The sequence below is a fragment of the Geotrypetes seraphini genome, chromosome 1, assembly GCF_902459505.1.
Source record: "Geotrypetes seraphini chromosome 1, aGeoSer1.1, whole genome shotgun sequence".
Taxonomy (NCBI): domain Eukaryota; kingdom Metazoa; phylum Chordata; class Amphibia; order Gymnophiona; family Dermophiidae; genus Geotrypetes; species Geotrypetes seraphini.
The window spans coordinates 150,468,273-150,493,274 of NC_047084.1; the positions used below are offsets into that span (position 1 = coordinate 150,468,273).

At 41.5% G+C, this 25,002-nt stretch overlaps 1 protein-coding gene across 2 annotated transcripts in view; it reads left to right on the forward strand.

The window, feature by feature from the left end:
- The window catches only part of GAB1 (GRB2 associated binding protein 1), a 179,869-nt gene extending 164,686 nt beyond the window's left edge, over nucleotides 1-15,183 (forward strand). For both annotated transcript variants that reach the window (XM_033939940.1, XM_033939950.1), the window contains 2 exons: nucleotides 8,677-8,799; nucleotides 14,025-15,183. In XM_033939940.1, coding sequence (XP_033795831.1) covers nucleotides 8,677-8,799; nucleotides 14,025-14,183 — 282 coding nt within the window. In that variant the 3' untranslated portion in view covers nucleotides 14,184-15,183. The remainder of the gene's footprint in view (nucleotides 1-8,676; nucleotides 8,800-14,024) is intronic.
- Nucleotides 15,184-25,002: the final 9,819 nt, after the last annotated feature.

The window sequence follows — 25,002 nt, forward strand, 5'->3', positions numbered from 1 at the left end:
TGCTCCTGCCCCTCCCTCACAGGGCGGGACTTGCGAGAACTGACGGCAGCCATTCAGGGAGTGGCGCAGGCCAGGCTGGAGTGCAAAAAGCTCGCTCCTGCCTTGTGCACTGCTGGCTGCAAGATATGATGAAGCAGCCGTTCAGCGAAGGCGGGGCAGGAGCGCGGAAAGCTCACTCCTGCCGATACACTGCTGGACCACCAAAATTTATAAAGCATTTCCTTCTGCTATGCTCAGATTGTGCTGTAGCTCAAAGGATGTGTTATAGCACACAAGGTCTGAGCTACAGCAGCATCTTGGTCCTCAAGTCACACATTCACATATCACTACTGTCTAGAATCCTACTCCAGATGAGATGATCATTTTGGCCAAGCAGTATTACAGAATTTATTTTCTTCCTAATGGCCAACTCTCCCTCCATCTAATTTCAGTAAACTAGGGAATCCCATATGTGAGAATATGCTGCCTGCTTGTCCTAGGATAAAGCACAGTTACTTACTGTAACTGAGAACAGTAGGAAAATAGGCTCCATGGATTATGTCACCCACATGTGAGAATATCTACTTTCTGTCCCCAGATAACCCCTGTTATGGCAATTCTGAGAACTTTCTTAGAGATCAGACTCCATAGGTGACCCTTAAGGGGAGGAATGCTGGCCTAGTGCCTAACCCTCAGTAAACCTGGCTCTAAGAGAGAAGTTGTAGAGGCTCAGCATTAATGATAGTTTTCACAGTAACCTGTGAACTACTGTCTGCCTCTGAGGGAGGATCTGCTCTGCTAAGGAGAAGAAACATCCATTGGAATATCTTGCCTGCTAGCATTCAGACTAGAGAATGGGGAAAAAAAATCTGTCCCCATCCCTGCCATCCCCTTCACCGTCCTGTCCCCATCCCCGCAGCATCCATACAAGCCTCAGTACTGAAATATTTAGCTTATTCCTTCCTTATAAATTAAAGTTCTGGCTGCTGAACTAGAGAAAGAGATGTTTAACTGGCAGGGCTTTGTTTATAAATTTTTATCAACACAACTAATATACTACTTTATCCTAAAGCAAAAAAAATAAATAATAGAATTTTTTTTTTTCTACCTTTGTTGTCTGGTTTCTGCTTTCCACATCTTCTCATTCAATTCCTTCCATCCACTGTCTGTCTTCTCTCTGTGTCACTTCTTTTGCCTTTATTTTGTTGGCAACTTGTTAGGTGAACAAGAGAAAAAGGATACCAATATGGTTCACCATCCTTACATGTGAGCAATTGTAATTACTTGTTAAATCTTGTTTATTTGTTGTGAAAACTCCCCTCCTCCTGCTCACCTTATTATCGTCATTACTTGTAAATCTGGTTAATTGTAATTTCTTATTAAATTTTGTTTAATTGATGTGAACCGCCTAGAACTCCCTGGGTATGGCGGTATACAAAAATAAAGTTATTATTATTATTATAAAGATCTGTTGCTGATTTTATAGCTTTCAATTTGAATCACAGATACTTCTCTGCTCCTGTGTCCTTCCATCCCATCAGCTCTTTCTTCAGGAACTTCCTCATTTTAAAGTCAGCATGCTTAAAATCCAGGATTTTGAGGTTTGTGCATCAGCACTCTGCTTTAGCCATTATGTCAAACTGTACAGTGTGATGATCCCTATTGGCCAGGTGGGCACCCACCCTGACATACTTTCTCCATTTGTGAGCAAAAGATATAGTGTTGCCCCCCCCCCCTCATGAGTTTCATCACCATTTGTCTCAGCAGTGCACTTTGAAAAGCATTTACAATCTTTCTTCTACTTTCTGATTCTGCAGATGGTACCTTCCAGTCTGCATCTGGCAGATTGAAATTCCCCAGCAACAACACCTTCCCCCTTCATTCCCAACTTTTGGATATCTATGACCAATTTCTCTGTGAGTGTTGGAGGTCTGTAGACAATACCCATGTGGATGGCTGTTCCATTTTCTCTTTCTAAGACAAACCATATCACTTCTTCCTCTCCCCAAGACTCCGGCATTTCAGCTGCTTTAATATTGGTCTTTACATATACAGCTAACTCGTCACTTTCCAACCATTTCTGTCTTTCCTAAATAGAGTGTAGCCTGGTATGTTTGCATCCCATTCATGAGAGTCAGTGAACCACATCTCTGTGATGGAAACAATATCCAAATCTACCTGTAACATAAGGGCTTGCAAATCATGAACCTTGTATAGACTGCAAGCATTTGAGCACATAACTTTTATTTATTTCATTTTCTATCCTGTCCTCCCCCAAAGAGCCCAGAACAGGTTACAGGTCAACAGACACAATATAGAGTTAACATGTTACAATTTGCCATAGTTACAGTACAAGTTTTTATCCTAACTTGACACATACTAGAGATCTAATACCAGTATCCATAATATATAGTTTACAGGTTAAATTAGTCATAGTTACAATGCAAGGTTTTTCAATACAAGTTTTTATCCTAATGGGCCCCAGATTGAGGATATTGTATCAATATACATTTCTTTGTAATCTATCGGTCATGGGCGGGGAGTTAGGAGAACAGGTTTGTTTTTATTGCTTTCCTAAAGTTGAAGACTCCTTCAGTTGATTAATTTGTGGGGGCAGTTTGTTTCAGTGGCTTGGTAAGAAGTGGGAGTAGGAACATTGTTTGGCGGTTTGCAGTTGAAGGGCTTGGCCAGGGGGTGTCTTGAAGCGTATTTTGCCCTGGGAGCGAAGGGACCTGTTCGGCACATAGAGAGGAAGCTTGGTCATCAAATAACCTGGCACCAAAGGAGATCCATGAACGCATGAGTGCAGTTTATGGTGAGTCAGCACTATTTTCCTACAAAGTAAAATTTTGGAGCAAGCAGTTTCAATGGGGTAGTCCATTGAAAATGACCCTCCCAGTAGATGGCCTATAGAAGCAACTTCCACAGAAATGTACAAGAAAGTTGAAGATTTAATTTTGTCAGACAGGTGAATTAAGGTTTCTCGAACAGCTGAAGAAATGGGCTTCTTGGCAGATACAGTTTGGAAAATAATTCATGAAAAGTTGGGCATGTCCAAGGTTAGTGCAAGATGGGTTCCAAGAAAGCTGTGCTGTCAGGAGAACTTTGAGGTGCTCCGTGAAGACCCAGTGAATTTCGTTCATCGTTAGGATTTCTCACCTCCAGTCACCAGAGTCCAAAATGGAGTCAGTGCAATGGAAGCACAAGTCATCCCCTCACCTCAAAAAAAGTTAAAGACAGAAAAATCCGCAGGCAAAGTCATGGCAGCTGTCTTCTGGGATGAAGAACTTTTGCTTCTGGAGTTCATGCCACACAAGGCAACCATAACCAGGGAGAGTTACGCCAACACAGTGATCATTTTGTAGGAGTCAAGGAAAAAATCTGAGGAAAACTCACAGCAGGCGTGCTGCTTCTTCATGACAGTCACAGGCCGCCATCCAAGAATGTGGGTTTCAGCAGCTGAACCATCCACCCTGCAGTCCTGACTTGGTTCCCTTGGTTATTTTCTTTTCCAAGTCCTGAAGGAATCTCTCTGTGAACAGTGGTTTTCAAGTGATGAAGATGTCAAGGAAGCTGGGATGTCCTGGTTTGAAGGTCAGACGGAAGAATTATTTTCAAAGGGGGTTAAAGTCATTGCAGGAAAAGTGGATGAAGTGTATGGAGCTATCGAGGGACTATATGAAAAAAAATTTTTTTTTTTTTTTTTTGAAAACTCTTTTCTTTCATACTGAAGTACATAAATTATTGAACACCCATTGAAGGCAAGTTGCTAAGAGGGTTTATTTTAATTTATTCTCTACTGCTATTACTCGTGCTGTTGGTTTTGATTTTGAGGAGGGGTTGACTACCAGAGTTCATCCCTTTCACCTTCAAATCCAAAACCAACAGCACAAGGAATGGCAAATCAAATGCAAGGCGCTAAGAAGGAAGGCAAAGAGAGACCTTGAAAAGAAGATTTGGACAGACAGGACTTATAGGGTTAGGAGTTTCTTGCAGAGAGGATAATAGGATGGACATAAGTATCATGAAGTTGAAAGCATCCTTGAAAAAATGGGCTTTTAGCTTGAATTTGAATACTTCTAGAGATGGAACTTGACATATTGACTCAGACAATCTGTTCCAGGCAGCAAGATAAAAGGGACAGAGTTGGCAGTGGAGGAGAAGAGTATAGATAAAAGGGACTTACCCAAACGGAGTTCATGGCAGTCAGGATAGGGAGAGATAAGTGAGGAAAGTTACTGGGGGGGCTGCAGAATGAATGCACTTGTAAGTCAGTAAGAGGAGCTTGAACTGTTTATAGAAATGGATGGGGAGCCAATGAAGTGACTTGAGGAGAGGGGGTAATGAGAGTATGGTGGTTCTGGCAGAATATAAGTCTTGCAGCAGAATTTTGAATGGATTGAAGGGGGGGGGGGAGAGATGGTTGAGCAAAGACCTGAGTGAAGCAGTTGCAGTAGTCTAAGCAAGAGGTGATGAGAATGTGGACAAGGGTTTTGGTAGTGTGCTCAGAAAGGTACACAGAATGACAGCATAATAGCCATGGAAGAGGATCCACCATTGCATACACTGAAAGTGCAGTGGGAGAGAGAAGAAGAAAATCAGGAGAGAACAGAACCCTGGTATCCCAGTGAGGGCAGCATATCGAGGATTAGTAAGTTCTGTTATGAAGCTTGTGACCCATGTTTTGCAAAGAAAGTTGCATTTTAAAAAAAAACATATCAGCTTTTACTGACCTTCAATTTATGATTTAATTGACAAAGGCTTACTGTAACTACATTTTGTTGCAAGTCATAATAGCATTTTAATAATTGATAGCATGGCTTGGAAGTACCTGTAAATTTTGTGATAGGTAAGTATAGAATAACATTTTTGTATTGCATCAATAGAAAAGGGTCAAGCACTATAGAAACAGATTAGAGAGCTGCACAGGAATGGGGATTGCAGGAATCCTGCAGAACACACAGGGCTGAAAGAAGTTACTGTGGGATTTCCACGGGAAAACAAACATAAGAATAACCATATTGTGTCATACCAGTGGTCCTTCTAGCCCAGTATTCTATTTCCAATAGTGGCCAATCCAGATGCAAGCCTCATCTCTGGTGACTCCAGAATGTGGCTTGGAATACACAGAGAGGCAACTGGATCACCAGAATGAGGCTTGGAGCATACGGAGAGAGGCAGCTGGAACACCAGACTGAGGCTTGAAACATTCATTGCTTGAATAATGCATACCATCCACAGGAGACTGTTGGATTGGGAGGAAACAGAATACTGTTCAATGCAAAGAAATGCAGAGTGTAATGCATTTGGGGATTAATAATCGGAAGGAAACGTATATGCTGGGAGGGGAGAGGCTGATATGCACAGAGGGGGAGAGGGACCTTGGGGTGATAGTATTTGAAGATCTAAAGGCGAAAAAACAGTGCGACAAGGTGGTGGCTGCTGTCAAAAGGATGCTGGGCTGTATAAAGAGAGGCGTAACCAGTAGAAGAATGAAGGTGTTGATGCCCCTGTACAGGTCATTGATGAGGCCCCACTTGGAGTATTGTGTTCAGTTTTGGAGACCTTATCTGGTGAAGAAGACTTGAAGCAGTCCAGAGGAGGGTGACGAAAATGATAAGAGGTTTACGCCAAAAGACCTAAGAGGAGAGACTGGAAGTCCTGAATATGTATACCCTAGAGGAAAGGAGGGACAGGAGAGATATCATTTAGACGTTCAAGTACTTGAAAGGTATTAATGTAGAACAAAATATTTTCAAGAGAAAGGAAAATGGTAAAACCAGAGGATATAATTTGAGTCTGAGGGGTGGAAGACTCAAGAGCAATGTAAGGAAATTCTTCTTTACGGAGAGGGTGGTAGATGCCTGGAATGCGCTCCTGAGTGAGGTAGTGGAGAGGAAAATGGTGACGGAGTTCAAAAAACCGTGGGATGAACACAGAGGATCTAGAATCAGAAAATCGTATTAAATATTGAAGCAGTGAGGCCAGTACTGGGCAGACTTGCACGGTCTGTGTCTGTATATGCCCGTTTGGTTGAGGATGGGCTGGGAGGGTGTAGATGGACTGGAATGAGCTTTCACAGAGACTTCAGTAGTTGGAACCTAAGCACAGTACCAGGCAGAGCTTTGGATTCTTGCCCAGAAATAGCTAAGAAGAAAAAAAAAATTAAATTGAATCAGATTGGGCAGACTGGATGGACCATTTGGGTCTTTATCTGACTTCATCTACTATGTTACTATGTAAGTAAGAGTCAACTCCTTTGGGGTACAGGTGGGGATGAAAGAGATTAATTGTGGGAATGGATGAAATTTCTATCCCCATGCAGCTCTCCAAAACAGACATAAGCACTGTTACAGATTTAAGTTGTTTCTGCTAATGAGGTTTTAGGGTGCCAAACAGACGATTGCATCACAAACTTCTATCCAGTATAACCCTGTTTTAACACAAATTTATGTGACCCCAAATAATGGGAAAAAAATTAACAGATTTCTAATCTTCTTCCCTTCATACTACTACTTCTTCTTCCTCCCCAAATATATCTAAAACATAAAGGCGGCAGCAGCAACACAAGAGCATGTATGTCCTTATGGACGTGTACATTGTAGTACATACTCTGCATGGGTTTCTAGCCTAACAGGAGGAAGGGGCAGAGTCTGTGAATGTTCACTGATTCATATGCTCCATGTTGACTTTCCTCTGCTAGGCATAAATCATACTAGGGTCACAGAGGGCGGAGGAGCAGCCCTGTTTCTGTAACACAATTTACTCTCATTTGGGATCCCAAATAGAGAATGACACGGTGGCGGTTTACCCGCGGCCACCGCATTTTAGCCGCGGGTCACCCGCCGAAAACGGGGAAGAAAACTAGCAGTCGCTGCGGCGACGGGGACAAGGCCATTCACCGCCCGCGGGGCGGTGAATGGTCTTGTCCCCGCAGTGAGGCATGAAGGATCGCGCGGTCCCCGCAGCTCACACCCGCCTGCCCAATCGATTCTAGTGTTTAGCCAGCTCTCTCCCTTCTCCTCACCTTAGTTTGTAGATTTTCTTTTTCGGCGACCCGCACGCTATCAGAGAGCCGTGCACCCGCTGCTGCTCAGTTTCGATCTTCTGCTCTGACGCAACCGGAAACAGGAAGTTGCAGCAGAGCAGAAGATTGAACACTGAACAGCCGCGCGTGCAGGTCGCCGAAAAAGAAAACCTATAAACTAAGGTGAGGAGAAGGGAGAGAGCTGGCTAAACACTAGGATCGATTGGGCAGGCAGGTAGTGGCTGCGGGGACCGTGCGATCGCTAGTGTTCCCGGCTCAAATTGGAAGGAGGGAGTGAAAGGGAAAAGGATTCTGGGCCAAGGGGATGAAGTCGGAAAGAAAAACCCACAGCAGGAAAGAAAGGGAAGGACTGGCAGGTGAGCCAGATGCTAGAAGCAGGGGGGGGGGAAGAAAGAGGGAAAAAAGCTAGATGGGGTTGAAAAGAAGAGACACACTGGTATGGAAGAGGAAGATAGGGGAAATCTGGACACGGGAAGGTAACAGAAAGAGGGGAAATTATGTGCATGGGGCATAGGGACAGAGACATAAAGGGGACATGCCATGGGAATGGTATATGGACACAGGGGGGGCAATGACAGATACATAGGGGAGATATTAGAAATGGAGAAAATAGGAGCACAGAAGCGAGATGGTTTGTGGGGATGGGACAGGGACCGAGCTCGCAGGCTCCAGTGGCTTGCACAAATTACATTGTAACGTGCCATGAAAATAAGAGGAAGGAAAGTAGATAGGCCACGCGAGAGGAGCTGAAGGGTAGTAGAAAGGAACAGATGGTAAAGGAGGGAGGGAAGGGTGGTGGTGGAAAGGAATAGAACAGACATTGAAGGAGGGTGGAGAGGAACAGACCCCCAAGGGAAATGTGGAAGACAGAGTGGGAAGAAGACAGATGCCAGACTATGCGGGAGCGGAGGGAAGAAGATGGGTGCTAGACCAATTGGGGGGGGGGGGGGGTTAAGGGAGAGGCACAGTAACAGCAAATGGAAGACGCAGAGAGAAGACACACAGTGGATGGAAGGAATTCAATGAGAAGATGTGGAAAGCAGAAACCAGACAACAAAGGTAGAAAAAAAAAATTCTGTTATTTATTTTTTTTGCTTTAGGATAAAGTAGTATATTAGTTGTGTTGATAAAAATTTATAAACAAAGCCCTGCCAGCTGAACATCTCTTTCTCTAGTTCAGCAGCAGGAACTTTGATTTATAAGAAAGGAATAAGCTAAATATTACAGTACTAAGGCTTATATGGATGCAGCGGGGACGGTGACGGGGCGGTGAATGGGATGGCAGGGGCGGTGACGGGGCGGTGAAAGGGATGGCGGTGACGGTGACGGGGCGGTGAAGGGAACGGCGGTGACGGGGCGGTGCAGAGGATGGTGGGACGGGGCGGTGACGGGGACAGATTTTTTCCCCGTGTCATTCTCTAATCCCAAACTAGTTTGGGAACCACTGAAATAGTAGAATGCAGTCCCTTTCTCTCTTAGAAGCTGTAGTTATTAAACTTTAGGAGAAGAGGGCTGTTATCTGCTTTTTTGTTTGGGAAATAGTATGTCATTATTTTAACTTCTTCACCCTATTTTGATCTTATCTACTCTACTAAAAGTATTTACCTTTTTAAAAAATAAAAAAAATAAAACATGGTTATTTTTTTCAGAATTTGTTCTGCAGTAATAGTCTTGATGATGGAAGTAGTCCAATAGTGAAACCTAAAACAGACAAGCAAGTGGAATATTTAGATCTGGATTTAGACTCTGGAAAATCAACACCACCTCGTAAGGTAAATTAAATTAAATGTAGTTAGGTAAATATGTACAGTTTTCATGTTATAACACTTCATAAGAGTTACTAATGCAGATTAATTTGTATGTTTTCTTTTCATTAACTACAATTTAAAGATAGAAAATGCAGCCTATGAAACTTTAAATAGAGAATGCTACAGAATAGTCTTATTAATCATGTAGATGTTCTTATGGCTCTCTAAGCATGAAAACAAGTTTACTTTATAATTGGTTACTATTGATCTTCAAGATTTTCAAGTTTTCTTTTTATCCATAGTGTGTTAAATTTTGTATTTTTTTTTGGTAGAGTGAGAAAATCTGTCCTTTTACTAGATTACATTTTACCTTTTATCCTCAGAAGATGCTAATAACATTTTCCATATGCCATAACATCACATTTGTAATATAAATTATATATTTCATAGTGTGGCTTGCTCAACTTCCTGATGAATAATCAAATGTAGGCTTCTTGAGTTTGAGCATTGTTTGAAGAAAATATTTGTTGCATGTAAAGAATGTAATGAGCAAAAATAGAATTGTTAGGGCTGGGTGATCAAAGCCCCCAGGTAAGTGAATCATTACATACCTCTACACACATAGGAAAAAAGGTCAATGTCTGGAAAGCAGTATATACTAATGCTTGAAGTATAAGAAACAAGGTTTTGAATCTAGAGCAGGGGTGTCCAACCTTTTTGCTTCCCTGGGCCGCATTGGCCAAAAAAAATGTTTCTGGGGCCGCGCAAACGCTGCAGCAAGACAGAGGAGGGAGCCGGCAAGACAGTAAACACCCGGGGGCAGCAGAGGAAAACACTGCTTCGACCAGGGCCGCATGCAGCCCTCGGGCCGCAGGTTGGACACCCCTGATCTAGAGACTGTAATGGAAGAGGCTGATTTGAATTTAGTGGTGATCATGGAGAACCATGACTGGGCTATAATCTGTCCAGGAAAGACAGAGTATGAAGAAAAGGAGGGGGGAATGGCCATATTATTGCAGGATCTACAGGGCTAAGGAATAGGCACTGTGGGTCAATCTAAAAAGAGAGAATGGAAAATGTATTTACTTTGGACAGAAATGGACAGATTTAATAGAAGGCATTCAAAATATAGCTGTAAAGGAGGAGCAAGACTCGGGTGTAATTGTATATGATGATCTTAAGGGGGGTCAAACAGGTTGAAAAAGTGATGGTGAAAGCTAGAAGGATGTATAGGTGCATAGGGAGAGGAATGGCCAGTAGGAAAAAAGAGGTAATGATGCCCCTGTATAAGACTTTGGTGAGACCTCATTTAGAATAAAGTTCTGGAGACCACACATTCAAAAAGATATAAATAGGATGGAGTCAGTTAGAGGAAGGTTACTAAAATGATCAATTGAAAGGAAACTTTGGAATGAGGGGGCATAGGATGGAAGTGAAAGGGATATACTCAGAAGTAACCTCAGAAAATATTTTTTCACGAAAAGGGTAGTGAATGCTTGGAATGGTCTCCATATGGATGTAGTGGAGATAGTGTATCTGAATTCAAGAAAGCTTGTGACAAGTACGTTGGATCTCTAATGGAGAGGAGGGGATATTAGATGGCATGGTTAGGCAGACTAGATAGGCCATATGGTCTTTATCTGCCCTGTTTTCTATGTTACCTGTTAAATTTTACACACTGCAAAAGCAAAAAAATAGTTTGGGAGATTTTAATGATTTAATATATTACTAATGATCTCCAAGTAAAGAAATTTTGATATATCATGCAAATCAAATTATCCATGAAGATCATCCTATATAATAAAACGCTAGCCGCGCATGCGCACTCAACTGCGTGCTTCTGTAATCCCTGTTCCGTGAGATGTAGGTCCGTGGCTTTGCAGGAGTGCGCATGCGCGAGTCCCCAGCCTTACTTAAGTTTCCAGCACCTACCACTCGCCGCTAGCGCTGGACTTCCTGCTCTCCGTGTCGGCTCCTCTCACCCTACCTCGGACTTACATGTCAGGCGGGGATCGACAGAGGAGCCGCGGCACCTTTTCAAACCCTCCCCAGCACTGCCGCCATCGTCGCTAACTTTTTAAAGTCCGGAAAAGCCGTCGGCCGTGAAGTATGTAGGTGGCGTACTTCACGGCCGATGGCTTTTCAAACCGCCCCCCCCACCGCCGCCATCGTTGGTAAGTTGTTTTGTTTTTTTAAACCTGGTAGTCCAGCGGTATCCCTACCTCGCTTTCGCGGCTGCCAACGCTGGAGGGAGCTGTGTTGTTAAGGCCTGGCTTCTTCGGGCAGCAGCAGCATTTAAAATTTGCTGCTGTTGCCGACTTCAGGCCTTACTCTCTGGCGGGTCCTGCCTACTTCCTGTTTTCATGAAGACAGGACCGGCCAGAGAGGAAGACCTGAAGCCTGGCAACAGCAATGAATTATGATTGCTGCTGCTGCCCGATGAAGTTCAAGGAGGAAAGGGAGCAGAGGGGGAGAGAATGGCTTAGAGGGAAGAAGACATGGCAGGGCATGCAGGGAAGGAGGAAGGTATGCCACACCAAGTGAAAAGGAAGGGGGAAAGGAAGGAGGAGATGCCATATGTAACAGAGAGAGACAGAAGGCGGACACTGGATGGAAAGTGAAGAGAGGGCAGTGAATGGAAGGGGAAAAACAAGAGGATGAACAGTAGATAAAAGGAGTGAGAGAGGGAAACAGACACTGAATGCAAGTGTGGGGGAGAGGAGGGACAGCCACTGAATGGAAGTCTGAGGGACAAGGGGAGCAGATGTTGGAAAGAAGTGGGGAGAGAAAGAAAGACAGATAGTGGGAGGGAGGGAGACAGAAAGGAAAGAAAAAAGAGTCAGGGGCAGGGAGAGAGAAAGAAAGAAAGACAGACAAACATATATTCTAGCACTCGTTAATGTAACGGGCTTAAAGACTAGTTATATATATTTTTACATAGCATTCTTTTGTTCTCCACATTCATAACGTGACATTTTCCCTATATATTGTTTGTGTCTTAATTTATTACTTATCCTTAACAGTCTTCTTGTAAAATACAATACAACCAGTGTTCCCGCTAAGCTGCGCTGGCGTGCGCTGGCGCACAAAATATTACATCGCTGCGCACAAGTTTCTCGTCACAGCGCACGGCGTACGGCAGATGGCAGGGCGGCTAGAGGAGAATCGGGCGAGTTGGCTCATAACTTGCTGGCTTTTAGCGCACAGCGAAAAAAGTTTGCTCACAACACCCGCCCGCTTAGAGGGAGCACTGAATACAACCACTAAAATGTTAGTTAATTCTAGATTTGGTCAATTTATGAACATAAGAATTGCCGCTGCTGGGTCAGACCAGTGGTCCATCGTGCCCAGCAGTCCGCTCACATGGCAGCCCTCTTGTCAAAGACCAGCGCCATAACTGAGACTAGCCCTGCCTGCGTACGTTCTGGTTCAGCAGGAACTTGTCTGACTTTGTCTTGAATCCCTGGAGGGTGTTTTCCCTTATGACAGACTCTGGAAGAGTGTTCCAGTTTTCTACCACACTCTGGGTGAAGAAGAACTTCTTTATGGGAAGAGAGCATTTTCCTCAGAGAGAGAAAATCTTACAATCAATTATTTCAGAATTTATGGATTGTAGTTCTGCAGCTTGGGGGGGGGTGTTAATTACCAATGGGACAATAGCCCACATTATTTGCCCCTTAATTCAATTTAAAGGTCAATAAAACAGGGTGGCCTTGCCCTAACAGCACTATTTGTCACCACAAGTTAAATAGTAATAAGATGCAAAACATTATGTAAATACTACACCTCATCTTACAAAGTACTTGCATTGTGTCAGAGAGCTTTCTTCTGGAGTTCATAAGATATATAGGCAACTTGTCGAGGTGTGCTTGAAGAATCTTGATTGAGCCTGCAATTTCTGATACAATATGAAATATTTCTGTATCTTTCTGCCATGAGTTCTTGGTCTCTGACTGAATTTCTTGGTATTTAAGAATCATCTACCTTTTCACCCAACTTACCGCAAAAAGAGTTAGGTCAATTGCAACCAAATAATGAAAAACATAAACTTAATACCACTTTTGCATTTATCTACACACTTTATACTTGTTTTGATTTGCCTTTTAAAGTAATAAAAGCAAATCCTTTACATTTTGTTCTTTCTTAAAAATTATATTTAATAGACAGTATCATATTTGCTGTGGCATCTATTACTGAATATGAGTTTACTTTTTGGAGATGATTAGAATGTAAGGTTAGTATTTGAAGGGGTATGTATGAAATCTATTGCTTTATACAGTATGTCGATTCCTTGAAATAGCCAGGGCAACTGCTGCCTAAGCCACCCCTCCTCCTCTTTTCCCAGATCACCACAAAAGCACATCTATTTTGAATGGCAATAAATAAGGCCATAGCTTTATTAAACTAGCCCAACAAATGAATCTAAGTAGTATACCCAAGCCTGGTTATCTAATATTATATATAACTTGTATTGAACACATATAGAACATGGAGGTATGGGAGTCTTTTATTTTTCTCTCTTCCTTGACCTACCCTGTCCAAGCAAAGACCATGGTTAGTAAGAAGACTAATGTGGTGTGGACTATTCAGGCTGCCAGCTCTTGGGGAATTAAATTTGTCTAATGACCCAGGCATCAGCTGACCCCTAGCCATTACGTCAAGGATAGTAAAACTGCCTCATTACCCCCTCTGCTTGCCTTAGGTTCACTGTCCTGTCAAGCGGCATTATGGGATAAGGATTTGGATTCTTGAATTATGTCGGTTGACTCAGTCTCAATTTCGACGAGCTTTAAAAATGTATATTTTTGTAGAATCCTTTGGGAAATAGGCATGTTTTGACTTTCTTTCTCATCTTTTCTACTTATAATCTTTTGTGAACCGCATAGAACTTAGCGGTAATTGTGGTTATAGAAGTGAGTTTTTATATTCTGTTATGTCCATAGGAACTGCAAAAGTCTTGAATGAATACTTCATTCCCTTTACCTTTCCCAAGCTCACTGGCAAATGAGAAGGGCCCAGTGTGCCCCCTTGTATAGTCACATCCCCCTTCTGGCATAGCCTTGCTCCAATCCTCCCCCCCTCCCCGCTGCCCTTAGTAGAGTGGCCATATAGCAAGATGGGGTCATTCGGAAGCATGCAACTTACTAATCACCGTCCTATTACCAGAGTAATGAACAGCATGGACATTGTGCTTAAAAGCAGAATCGTACACTGACTACAGCTTTTATCAATTTCCTTTTGCTTTCTAGAAAAAAAGCAGTGGTTCTGGCAGCAGTGTGGCAGATGAAAGAGTGGATTATGTTGTGGTTGACCAACAAAGAACTCTGGCACTGAAGAACACAAGACAAGCATGGACTGATGGGAGGCAGTCGACAGAATCTGAAACACCAATCAAGAGTGTTAAATGAAAAACTGTCCTGTCTTCAGTGGTCAGACATCTGAAATAGTGTGATAACCCTGAAATGAGTACAGAACTAAAGTTATGTCCCAAAATGCAACAACCTGCATAGTGATTATATTCTCTTTTGAATATTGATTGTAAAATATCTGCATCAAGAAAAGGTATTTCAGGTTGTTTGAAGAAACAATGGATATGTTCTGTTGTGTCTGTATAATAAAATGTTAATTTTATTAAATCCTCTTAACAGACTAGCCTCCTAGAAAATGTTTTATTTTACGTTGTAACATTTGTAGTATTACTAAATTTATGCACTTTTCTAGTTAAACGTGATGAATTAGGTATATAATTTTGACACAACCAGGATTTCTGCTTGATTCTTGTTGTTTTTAATATATAAATTTGAATTAAGCTACTTGTAGATGTGGAGATTGTTTTAACATCTTAAAAGTTTGCATAGTGTCTTTTGTAAAAATAATTTTCATGTTTTAATAATCTACTTGAAATGTTGAGAAGAATTTAATAACTCAGTACAGTTATACATTATGCAAGTAAGAATATTTGAAAGTCCATAGATTACCTATGGTAACACAAATTGTGACAAGCTATTCACAATGAACTGTATTAGACTTGATATTCTGGTAAATATAAATGTAATTATTACTGGTGAAACATTGATTTTATTAATGCCTTTTTTTTTTAATTGGGTGAAGATTCTGCAGGGCACACAGTAGTAATGTGATCCTGCATTTTAATAACTAGAAATCTTTTCATTATGGACAGAAGGTAGAACGTTAATAATCAGGTACGTACAAAGCACTGTTGTGCTAATACACTGATCAGGTTTCGGCAGCAAGCTTTTTGTTTTTGTACAGTATTTGTATTTGTGAAAGTTGTGTCTTGTCATTTGAAATTAAAAGGACAACTGCCATCACTGTTATTAAAACTATCAAGATACTGTGACTTAAATGATAGATTTATTCCTCTAATGAACATTTTATGTTTTTACACTCTTGTGCCCTTACGTTCTTTATTTTTCCTGCTTGGCCTTAATTTAAATAGCTATGCAACTAGTATTTTATATATATATAAATATCAGCAAAAAAATTGAGCCTGCTTTGTCTACATAAATGAACTAACTCCCTCTTCTACGAAACTGCGCTAGCAGTTTTTAACGTGGTGAGCTGCGCTGAATGGGCCGCGCTGCTCCCGATGCTCATAGAGCACCTATGAACGTCGGGAGCAGTGCGGCTCTGTGTGCTACAAACTGCTAGCGCAGTTTAATAGAAGAGAGGATAAGTTTAACAGTTGTGTATGAATTAAATAAGTATTAACCAGGTTCTACTCATAGGAACACATTTTTTCCATACTTTTAAGATGTGTTTCAAGCATACATGTATAACCATGCTTATTTATGATTGGAATGCCTTATTAACATGTCCAAATTGCCATAGCGCTCTCTACTTAATGGAAATGATAACTTGTTACACTGATAGCTACATTCTAAAACTGTGATTATATATATTTTTTAATTTAACACAAATATGGTTTGAGTTGAATTTTTAAGTACATCAGTTTGTTTATTATTACTGTGTAAACCTTGTCTAGAAAAACCACAGAACAGCTCAAGTATCCACACAGCAAATAAACATTTTAAAAAGTTACTAGGTTTATAGGTATACTATACAGCTAATTTAAAATTAAAATTTATAAAGGAACAATAAATACTAAAGTACTGGTGACAAATGTGTTGGCACTTTCAGATAGTTTTAATACTTATTTTTCTCATTCTCTTTTGCTTGTGCATATGTGAACAGTGATGTTTTCAAGAAGTAAACTGGTATTTTGGTACTCTTTTGTTATTGTGAAAGTACATTTTGCAATATGTATGCTGTAAAAGGCCTTTAAATACACATTCAGTAAACTCTCAGTTATCTGGCACCCATGGGGATTGGAGGATGCTGGATAACTGTAGTTTCTGGTTGCTTTAGAGTTACTGTAAAAAATAGTTTTGTCTCCCTTCCAACCACACTCTGTCGGTCTAGCATCTGTTCTTGCTTTCTTTCTGGGTCATTTTCTCTCACTTATGAGTCCAGCTCCCCTGCACCCTGTTGGACCCTCCCACCCCCACAGGCCCACACACCCTTCTGATCTATCTCTTCCCCATATGGCCTCTTGGACCCCCCTCACTTTCTGAGGCAGCAGCAGCCGGTCAGCAGAAGCAGCGCTGAAAACAGGTTGCTCACAGCCAGCCCCGGCAGGGCCTTTCCTCTGTCGCGTCAGAGGTGACACATCCGAGGAAAGGTCCTGCCAGAGCTGGCCATGAGCAGCCTGTTTTCAAAGTTGCTGCTGCTGTTTTGAGGGATGGAGGAAGGGGGTGCGCAGCTCAGGACTGCTGCCACAGCTTTGGTGTTGTAGGGAGGAGGGTTTTGCAGCTCAGGACAGTTACTGCTACTTCGGGGTTGGAGGGAAGGGAGTTCATGGCTCAAGACTGCTGCTGCTGCTTCAGGGTTGGAGGAAGAGGATTCATGGCTTGGGACCGCTGCTTTGAGGCTGTGGGGGGGATATCGCAGCTCAGGACAGCTACTGCTACCTCGGGGCTGAGGGAGGGGGGTTCGTGGCTCAGGACTGCTGCCGCTGTTTCAGGGTTGGGGGGAGGGGAGTTTGTGACTCGGGATCAGTGCTGTTTCTGCTTTGGGGACAATTTTTTTTTTTTTTGCCAGTTGGGTGAGAGTGCCAGTTTCTTGAGTACCAGTTAATCTGGATTCTTCTGAACTAGCATAAGATTTGGAAAAAAAAAGATAACCCCAAGGCCTTCAGTAATCTTTTGGTGTGATTAACAAGGGGAGGATATTTTCAAGCAGTTGCTTTTCTGAAACGAAGATCTGAGGACCTAAGGCAAAGCTAAGACGTCATCAAGGAATAAATAACAGGAAATTTCTAACCCCGAAGGTCATTAATAGTTTTAATAAATATTTTACATCTAAACAAAAGAGTATTTAATTTCCAAAACTTGTTTATTCTCTTTACGTAAGAGGTTTTAGCTTGTGACATAGTAGACCATCTGTAGTAAAGATGATGCTGAATATCTCTCAGTCAAAACATGGAATTCTTATCCCAGTATGCCAGATCTTTCCCATAAGATTTATGTTTAGAAGGAGCCATGTTTTTTCTCCTTAGCTATTTGGAAATGTTTGCAGTCTATCAGACTTGTAGCATGGCTTGTAAAGTACCAGTCCCTTCTTTCATTTCAAGTGTATCCATGCTTTGCCAATTGATAGAATTGTTTTAGAATCTATTTGAAGAGGTTCCTTTTTGATTGCTAAAATTGAATAGCGGTAGTCAAATCAAAGAAAGGAACCTAAACATAAAAACTCACTTGTAAATACCATTACGTTCTATGTGGTTCACAGAAATTAGCAATAGAAATGAATAAACAACCAGTATCTAATTTCCAAAAGATTCTATAAAAAGATGCGTCTTTAAAGCACGTCAAAATTGTTGATATGAATTTGAAAGTGTAAATATGCGAGTCAGATCCCTGTTGTAGTCTTGTGAGACCATGGGAACTTAGCAGCACGGCTCTGCATGGGGCAGGAGTGTAGGAAAATCACTCCTGCCCCTTGTCACCGCTAGACCACCAAGTAAGGTCAGGACTGGACAAAACTTATTCGCGATTTTTCCCTATTTGCGGGCCGGCTCTGCCCCTAACCCCTACGAATAGGGAGGGAAAAGTGTATATCTTTTTGAAAATGCGGTCTCGAGAATGGCACACAGTATTCCAAATGGGGGCCTCACCAGAGACTTAACAATGGCACTCTCGCCTCCTTTTTCCTACTGGCCATTCTTGACCTTATGCATCCAAGCAGCCTCCTGGCTTTGACAGTCACTTTTTCTACCTGTTTGCCACCTTGATCATCAGCCACAATCGCCTCCAAATCCCTCTCTTTCATTCACAGAAGTACTTTGGTCCTTATACTATATTGTTCTCTTGAAGGAACATAACCAACAGGAAACAAAGGCAGAAGTCTCCAAGGATGGGCAACTGGATTCATATGCTTTGACTAAAGGAAAGAAAATTTTCAGGTAAGACACTTACCTTCGTTGAAACTTGTTGGTTATGGGTCTGAGCACTGCTACACATTATTTAATCACTTTATAAATTAAAGTCAACTGTGATTTAATTTTTTTTTTAATGCTTTTCTTTCCTACTGAGGTAGATTAATTATTGAACGTCCCATATATATAATTGGTATATGATTGTAAAACCAATGCAGTCAAAATTTGAACAGATATAAAGGCAAGGAGAAATGATAAAACAAGAAAAGGAGTACAATTTCAAAAATAAGAAGGAAATTCATAGGTCACTGCAGTTTACAGAGCAAATACTAAAAGAATAAAAGGTACTACAAACAGCATAGGAAATATCTATCCCACACAACAGAAATTCATCCTATATAATAAGTAAGTACTGCCTCCTCAGTCAGCAGTGGTTAGCCTCTGATTTTAGGTTTTAACTGACAAAACTTTAATCAAAGAATATATATGAAAGTAGCTTATTTCTACCCTGGCTGCTATTCAAAGCTATTTAACTAGCCAGGAATGGCTCCTAGCCAGTTAGAGTGTTTTAGTGCCTACGCATAGGTACGGTACTTATTTAAATTTGTTTTATATCCCATTCTCTCCCCAATGAGCTCAGAACGGGTTACAGGTTAACCTAGCAGAATATAACCAGTTATCTCCTGCTTTGGATCATCATTCAGTTTATATATCTTCATGTTGATGACTATATGTACAAGTTTATTTTATATTTGATACAAGCAGGTAAACATTTTCATACCCTCGAGGAACTGTTAATGAGCTGGAAAATCAACGTACTTTACAATACACGCTATCCAGATTCACCGGCAGAGGAGGACCATGGACAGCTCCTGGCAATCAAAACTGAAACAGGTGCTGGAGGCATTCTAGCAGGCTACTAGTGTGCTTCATGCAGTATGTTCATGAATTGGGCAGGACTTGTTTATGGTATATAGGGGATGAGTGGGCATGTTTCATGAGGGGAGGGGGAGAGGAAAAGGAGTAAGAAGGTAGAATCAGTGACTGAATTGTCAAAACCACATCTGAACAAGTTAAAGGTGGTGAAATCAGTTCTAAGGAAAGGGGGAGGGAAAATGTATAAAAAGCAAACAACTGATTAGATTCTTGCCTTGATAATCTTTCTTATAGATATGTCTAGTAGTCCTGAAGGCAAGAGCAAGTTGCTAGAATGATGTCGGTCATATTTTCAACTCCATCTCCTTCCCAGCCAGCTGCTCCTGCCCCCTCAGTTTGTACAAAAGCAGTCAGTTATTAGTGTAATGAAAGATAAAACCAGAAGGAGGGGAACAGGGAAAACTCCCCAACACCACACTTCTGTTCTGCTCTGTAACAAATATACCAATTAACAGTATTAAAACTGATATAAAAACTGGGCAGCCAGCCCTAACATGGAGCTCGTAGCTACTCATATAGGAGTATCAGGCAGAAACTCAAGACGTAATTTCTTTTTGTTTTTAACTCAGTCAAGAGACAATTCTCCAAATCCAAACACAGACTGATATTAAGACAGAAGGCAAGTGAAGCCCACTTACAGGGTGCAGCTTCAGAGCTATCAGACATCTACAAGAAAGAGATTATTGAGGTAAGAACCTAATCTTTCTAGTGCAATATATCTAGTAGTCCTGAATGCTAAGGATATACCAAAAAGTCCCCTGAGTCTAGGGTTGGACTACTGAGCCTGTCTTTAACACAGAGGATGCAGAAGCGGCATCCTTCCTAGCTGCCACATCCACTATATAGAACCTGGTAAAGGTATGAAGAGTAGACCATGTAGCTGCTCTACAAATCACGTTGGTAGAGACTGAGCTGTCCATGTGGTAGCCACCCCTTTAGTGGAGTGTGTTTTCAATGTGATCATCAGCTGCTTACCAGAGGAAATTGCCATTTTAAATCATGTGGAGATCAAGGCCTTAGATACAGTCCTCCCTATCTTAGCCTGACAGAACAAAAAGGTGATCAGAGTCTTGAAACTCATTAGTAACTTCAAGGTAAAGAAGCACTCTCAACGTCTAGCAAATGCAATATTTTATCCTTTTTCTTCTACACTGTATGCTGAAAGTGGGCAAACAGACTTCCTGATTGATATAGAAGGCAGAGACTGCTTTCAGTAAGAAGAAACCATGCATAAGGAAAGATTAGCTTCCATAATCTTTGCAAATGGCTCCCTGCAAGAGAGCACTTGTAACTGAGACCCATCTCGCCAATATAATTGGCGAACACTCTTAACCGTAAGATCTAGAAGGGAAGCCTCCTGTAAGAGCTCATACAGAGCCCTACTGAGACTTTGCAAGACAGTATTAAGATTCCAGGATGGGAATGATAAATGCACCAGAGGGTGCAGCCTAAGAGCCCTTTTAAGGAATCTAGTGACGTCTGGATGAGAGGCCAGAGACATTTTTTTCCCCCAAGCTCAGAAACTTGAAAGGCACACTATCTGCACTTTCAGCAATCCAACTAAGAGACTCTTCTCAAGTCCCTCTTGCAAAAATTCCAGGACTACCGAAATTGGGGCTTCTAAGTGCTCTGCACTGATCTTAGCACACCAGTGCCATAAAGTCTTCTAAGCCTTAGCATAGGCTGCCGCTGTTGAGGGCTTTTTGGCTCTAAGTAGAGTGGAAATGACCATCTCTGAGTATCTCTTCCTTATTAGGGCAGCCTACTCAAGAGTCATGCCGTAAACCCAAAGTGTTCTGGATTCTTGATGGGGATCAGACCCAGGAGATCCATCTGAACTGTCAATCTGAGGCCTTGGTCTCTCTGTAGATGAACTAGGTCCACATACCACGGTCTACAAGGCCAATCAGGCACCACTAGGGTTACAACCCTGGATGACTCGTGATCTTGTGAATGACGACCTAGCATGGAGAGCAAGAAGGCACTAGATATTAGTAATTATTTGAATAAGCACAAACATATTGAGATTGATTCATATAATGCTTATTCATCAATGTTAAAGATGAAAAAATCTTATTTGTCAAGAAAGGTTTTTATACTGTTCCCAAGGACTTCAGAGGTGACACAAGACCATATCTATTAGGAGTAGATAACCACCTTGTTTCTTCATTAGTCTGTTGTTTTTTTTTTTTAAATAGTATATCAATAAAGTGCTTAATTTACTTAAAGTGCTTAATTTCTTTAAAGCATAAAAAGTGCTATGATAATCATTAGTTTTAGCTTAATTTCAAGACTTATCTGTATCTGTATTTGCGCTGGGGAGGGAATGCTACTGCCGACACAAATTCATGTTTCACCGGAAAGGCTGTTTCAAGGCGTACTTCCCCCATTCAAATATACACTTCCCCTCAATATTCGCGGGGGTTAGGGGCAGAGCCGGCCTGCAAATATCAAAAAACACAAATAACTTTTCGGGCCAACTCTGACCCCTGCCCCACCTCCCGGACCTCTGCACATATTACCTGGTGGTCAAGCAGTGAAGTGAGGCAGTAGCAATTGTCCTATACTCCTGCCCTGTGCAGAGCCATCCATAGAAATGGCTACCACCAGTTCCCGCTGTAGTCTTGTGAGACCACAAGAACTCACAGCCGCCATTTTTGTGGACGTCCCTGCGTGGGGCCATGTCGAACAGAATTTTCAGTTACTCCAGAACCTCTCTGAGCTCCCTCAGTATCCTGGGATGGATCCTGTCCAGTCCCATCGCTTTGTCCACCTTCAATTTCTCAAATTATTCATAAACACTTTCTTCCGTGAACGGTGCAGAATCTACTCCATTTTCATGTGTATCTTCTCCAGGATTTTCTTCCGTGAACACAAAACAGAAGTATTTGTTTAGCACGTTTGCTCTTTTCCTCATCACTTTCTACATATTGATTTTTAGCATATTTTAGTTTCGCAATTTCATTTTTTATCTTCCTCCTTTCACTAATATATCTGAAAAATTTTTGTCTCCCTTTTATACATTTTTAGCCATTTGCTCTTCTGCCTGCACTTTCACCAGACATCTCTCTCTCTCTCTTGGCTTCTTTCAGTTTTACCTGATAGTCCTTTCTGTACTCCTCATGGGTTTTTTTTAAAAAAATATTTCAGGAACGCCAACTCTTCTACCTTTATTTTCACCACCACTAGTTTGGAGAACCATATCGGTTTCCTTTTTCTCTTGTTTTTATTTATTTTCTTCACATAAAGGTCCATAGCCATTTATATTGCTCTTTTCAACTTAGACCACTGTTTTTCCACTTCTCCTAACAGCTTTCTTCAGATACTCTCCCATTTTATTAAAGCATTACTCTTTGAGGCAATGGTGGTAAATTGCTATGATTCTGTGGAGTGATGGAAGCTGCTTTGATTGCATCCAATTCCTGCTTAAGAGTACTGAGCTCTTCCTTGATACTAGAAAGCTGAAAACAGATGAGGCAAGCCCCAAGTGTCCAGATGGTATGCCTTGGAACTAAAGTTCAACAGTAATTGCACTGAATAAGGGTCATTTTGATTGGTTGGTTTTGCACTGAATAAGGACAGCCTATGGATAAGAACTGAGCAATGACAAGTAGTTATATTAGGTTAACCCCCACTGTCAATGCTGATTGAGTGAGCCAACTTGTCAATATGAGTTTGATAAGATCACTAGCCCCTTTTACTGCTGCCAGTCACACATAGGTATGTTTTGTGATTTATCAATAATTGTCAAGCAATAACATAAGAATAGCCATACTGAGTCGGCTGATACAATGGAAGGAGTGAGAAGAGTGTACTTTTTTGACTTATCAAAATCTTTGGTGATCTTAGCTCTCTCAGAGAAAGAGATAATGGTTACTGCGGATGGACAGACTAGATGGGCCATTTGGCCTTTATCTGCCGTCATGTTTCTATGAATATTCTCTGGTCATCTCTGATATCTTTTAATGAAAGATTAGGTTCTTACCTGGATAAATCTTGTTTCTATACACAGGAGTCTGTACATTAGCTGATCAATCCATTTATTATTTATTTTTATTATTTTTATTTTATTAATTCAATTTTCTATACCGTTCTCCCAGGGGAGCTCAGAACGGTTTACATGCATTTATTCAGGTACTCAAGCAGTTTTCCCTCTCTGTCCCGGCGGGCTCACAATCTATCTAACTTACCTGGGGCAATGGGGGGATTGAGTGACTTGCCCAGGGTCACAAGGAGCAGCATGGGTTTGAACCCACAACCTCAGGGTGCTGAGGTCGGAGCTTTAACCACTGCGCCACACTCTCCCCCTATCCATGCTCGTGAACCACTTGCAGAAGGGTGTTAATCACATCTTTCCGCTACTCGTCCTTCAGTGGAGTATATAGCTCTCTCTTCAGTTTGGACCAAAGCAATTAAGCTCCACTATAACAGGAGAAAAGAGGGACATGGGAACTTCCCCGGAAATATACAATTCTGTTTACTCTAACTCATGAAAAAGAACAATTATTAGGATGGTACCAGTGAACCAACCTGCTGTGTACAACTAGCACTAACATATAAGGAACTCCATAGGTCAATAGCTCAGTACTTTATTAGTAAGTTAATCATGCACATTCATTCAACTGACAAAATAAAATCCAGTTCTGGACCATAGAGTTGTCTGAGGCAGAAAGCAGGCAAATTACAGAATGCACAGGGTGGTCTGTATTGATTCCTGTGTATATTAACAGAAAAAGAGATTAGGTTCTTACCTTGATAATATCTTTTCCAGTAGATAGGAATGGTATGCTGAACCTAAGGGTACTCTGTCCATTCTTGTGAGCATACTGCAAAAAGATGTCAATCACAGCTTTTGAAACCTCCCAGGAATCTGTTACTCCCTTCAATTCATTCCATAGCATTTAAAGGCTGTAGAGTAAAAGGAGAAGGAGGGACACAGGGGAACTCCCTGAAAGCAAGGTTGTGATCTGCTCATATAATGCTATAAGAGTGAATAATGAAACTAATGTATAAACGAACAAACATTACCATTGAACAGTAAAACATCAAATAAAAGCACCAGCTCAAATATTAGTGGAGCTCAATTATCTCTTGAGATTCTGTTTACAAACATTCTAAACTAATAGCCCAACTGGCAGAGAAAGGAGAGGATCATGAAGTATAAGGCAGAAACAGGTGCATCAGAAATTATTCAGTGGCGGTTCATCATACCATTCATACCATTTTTATCTACTGAAAAAGATATTATTAAGGTATGAACCTAATTTCTTTTTCTAGTGCAATAGGAATGGTATGCTGAACCTTAGGGATGGACCTAAGCAGTCCCTGAAGTCCCGGGTGGTAAAGATAAGCCTACTTTCAGTTCTGAGGATCTGAAAGCAGAATTCTTGTGAGCTGCCACATCTACCCTATAGAATTTAGTGAAAGTATGTAAGGAAGACCATGACACAGATCTACATATCTCCTCTGGAGGTATCACCCTCGATTGCGCCCAAGAGGAGGCTACTCTGGATGAATGTGCTTTCAATGACACCAGTGGTTGTTTGCCTCAGACAATGTAGGTGGAGGAGATCGCTATCCAAATTTACTGGGAAATAGTGGCTGGTCTGCCTCGGGTTGACTCTGGTTCGTACAATGAGATGGTCCGATAGGTAAAACTCATTGGTCATTTCTAGGTAACACAAGAGAATTCTGCAGATGTCCAGCAGCATTAAAGCCTTGTCTTTCTTAGAACCCGTAGGTTGAAAGGCTGCCTGACTTCCTGGTTGATATGAAATGATGAAATAACCTTTGACAAAAAAGATATTGTACATATGCAAGGTCACTCCCATTTC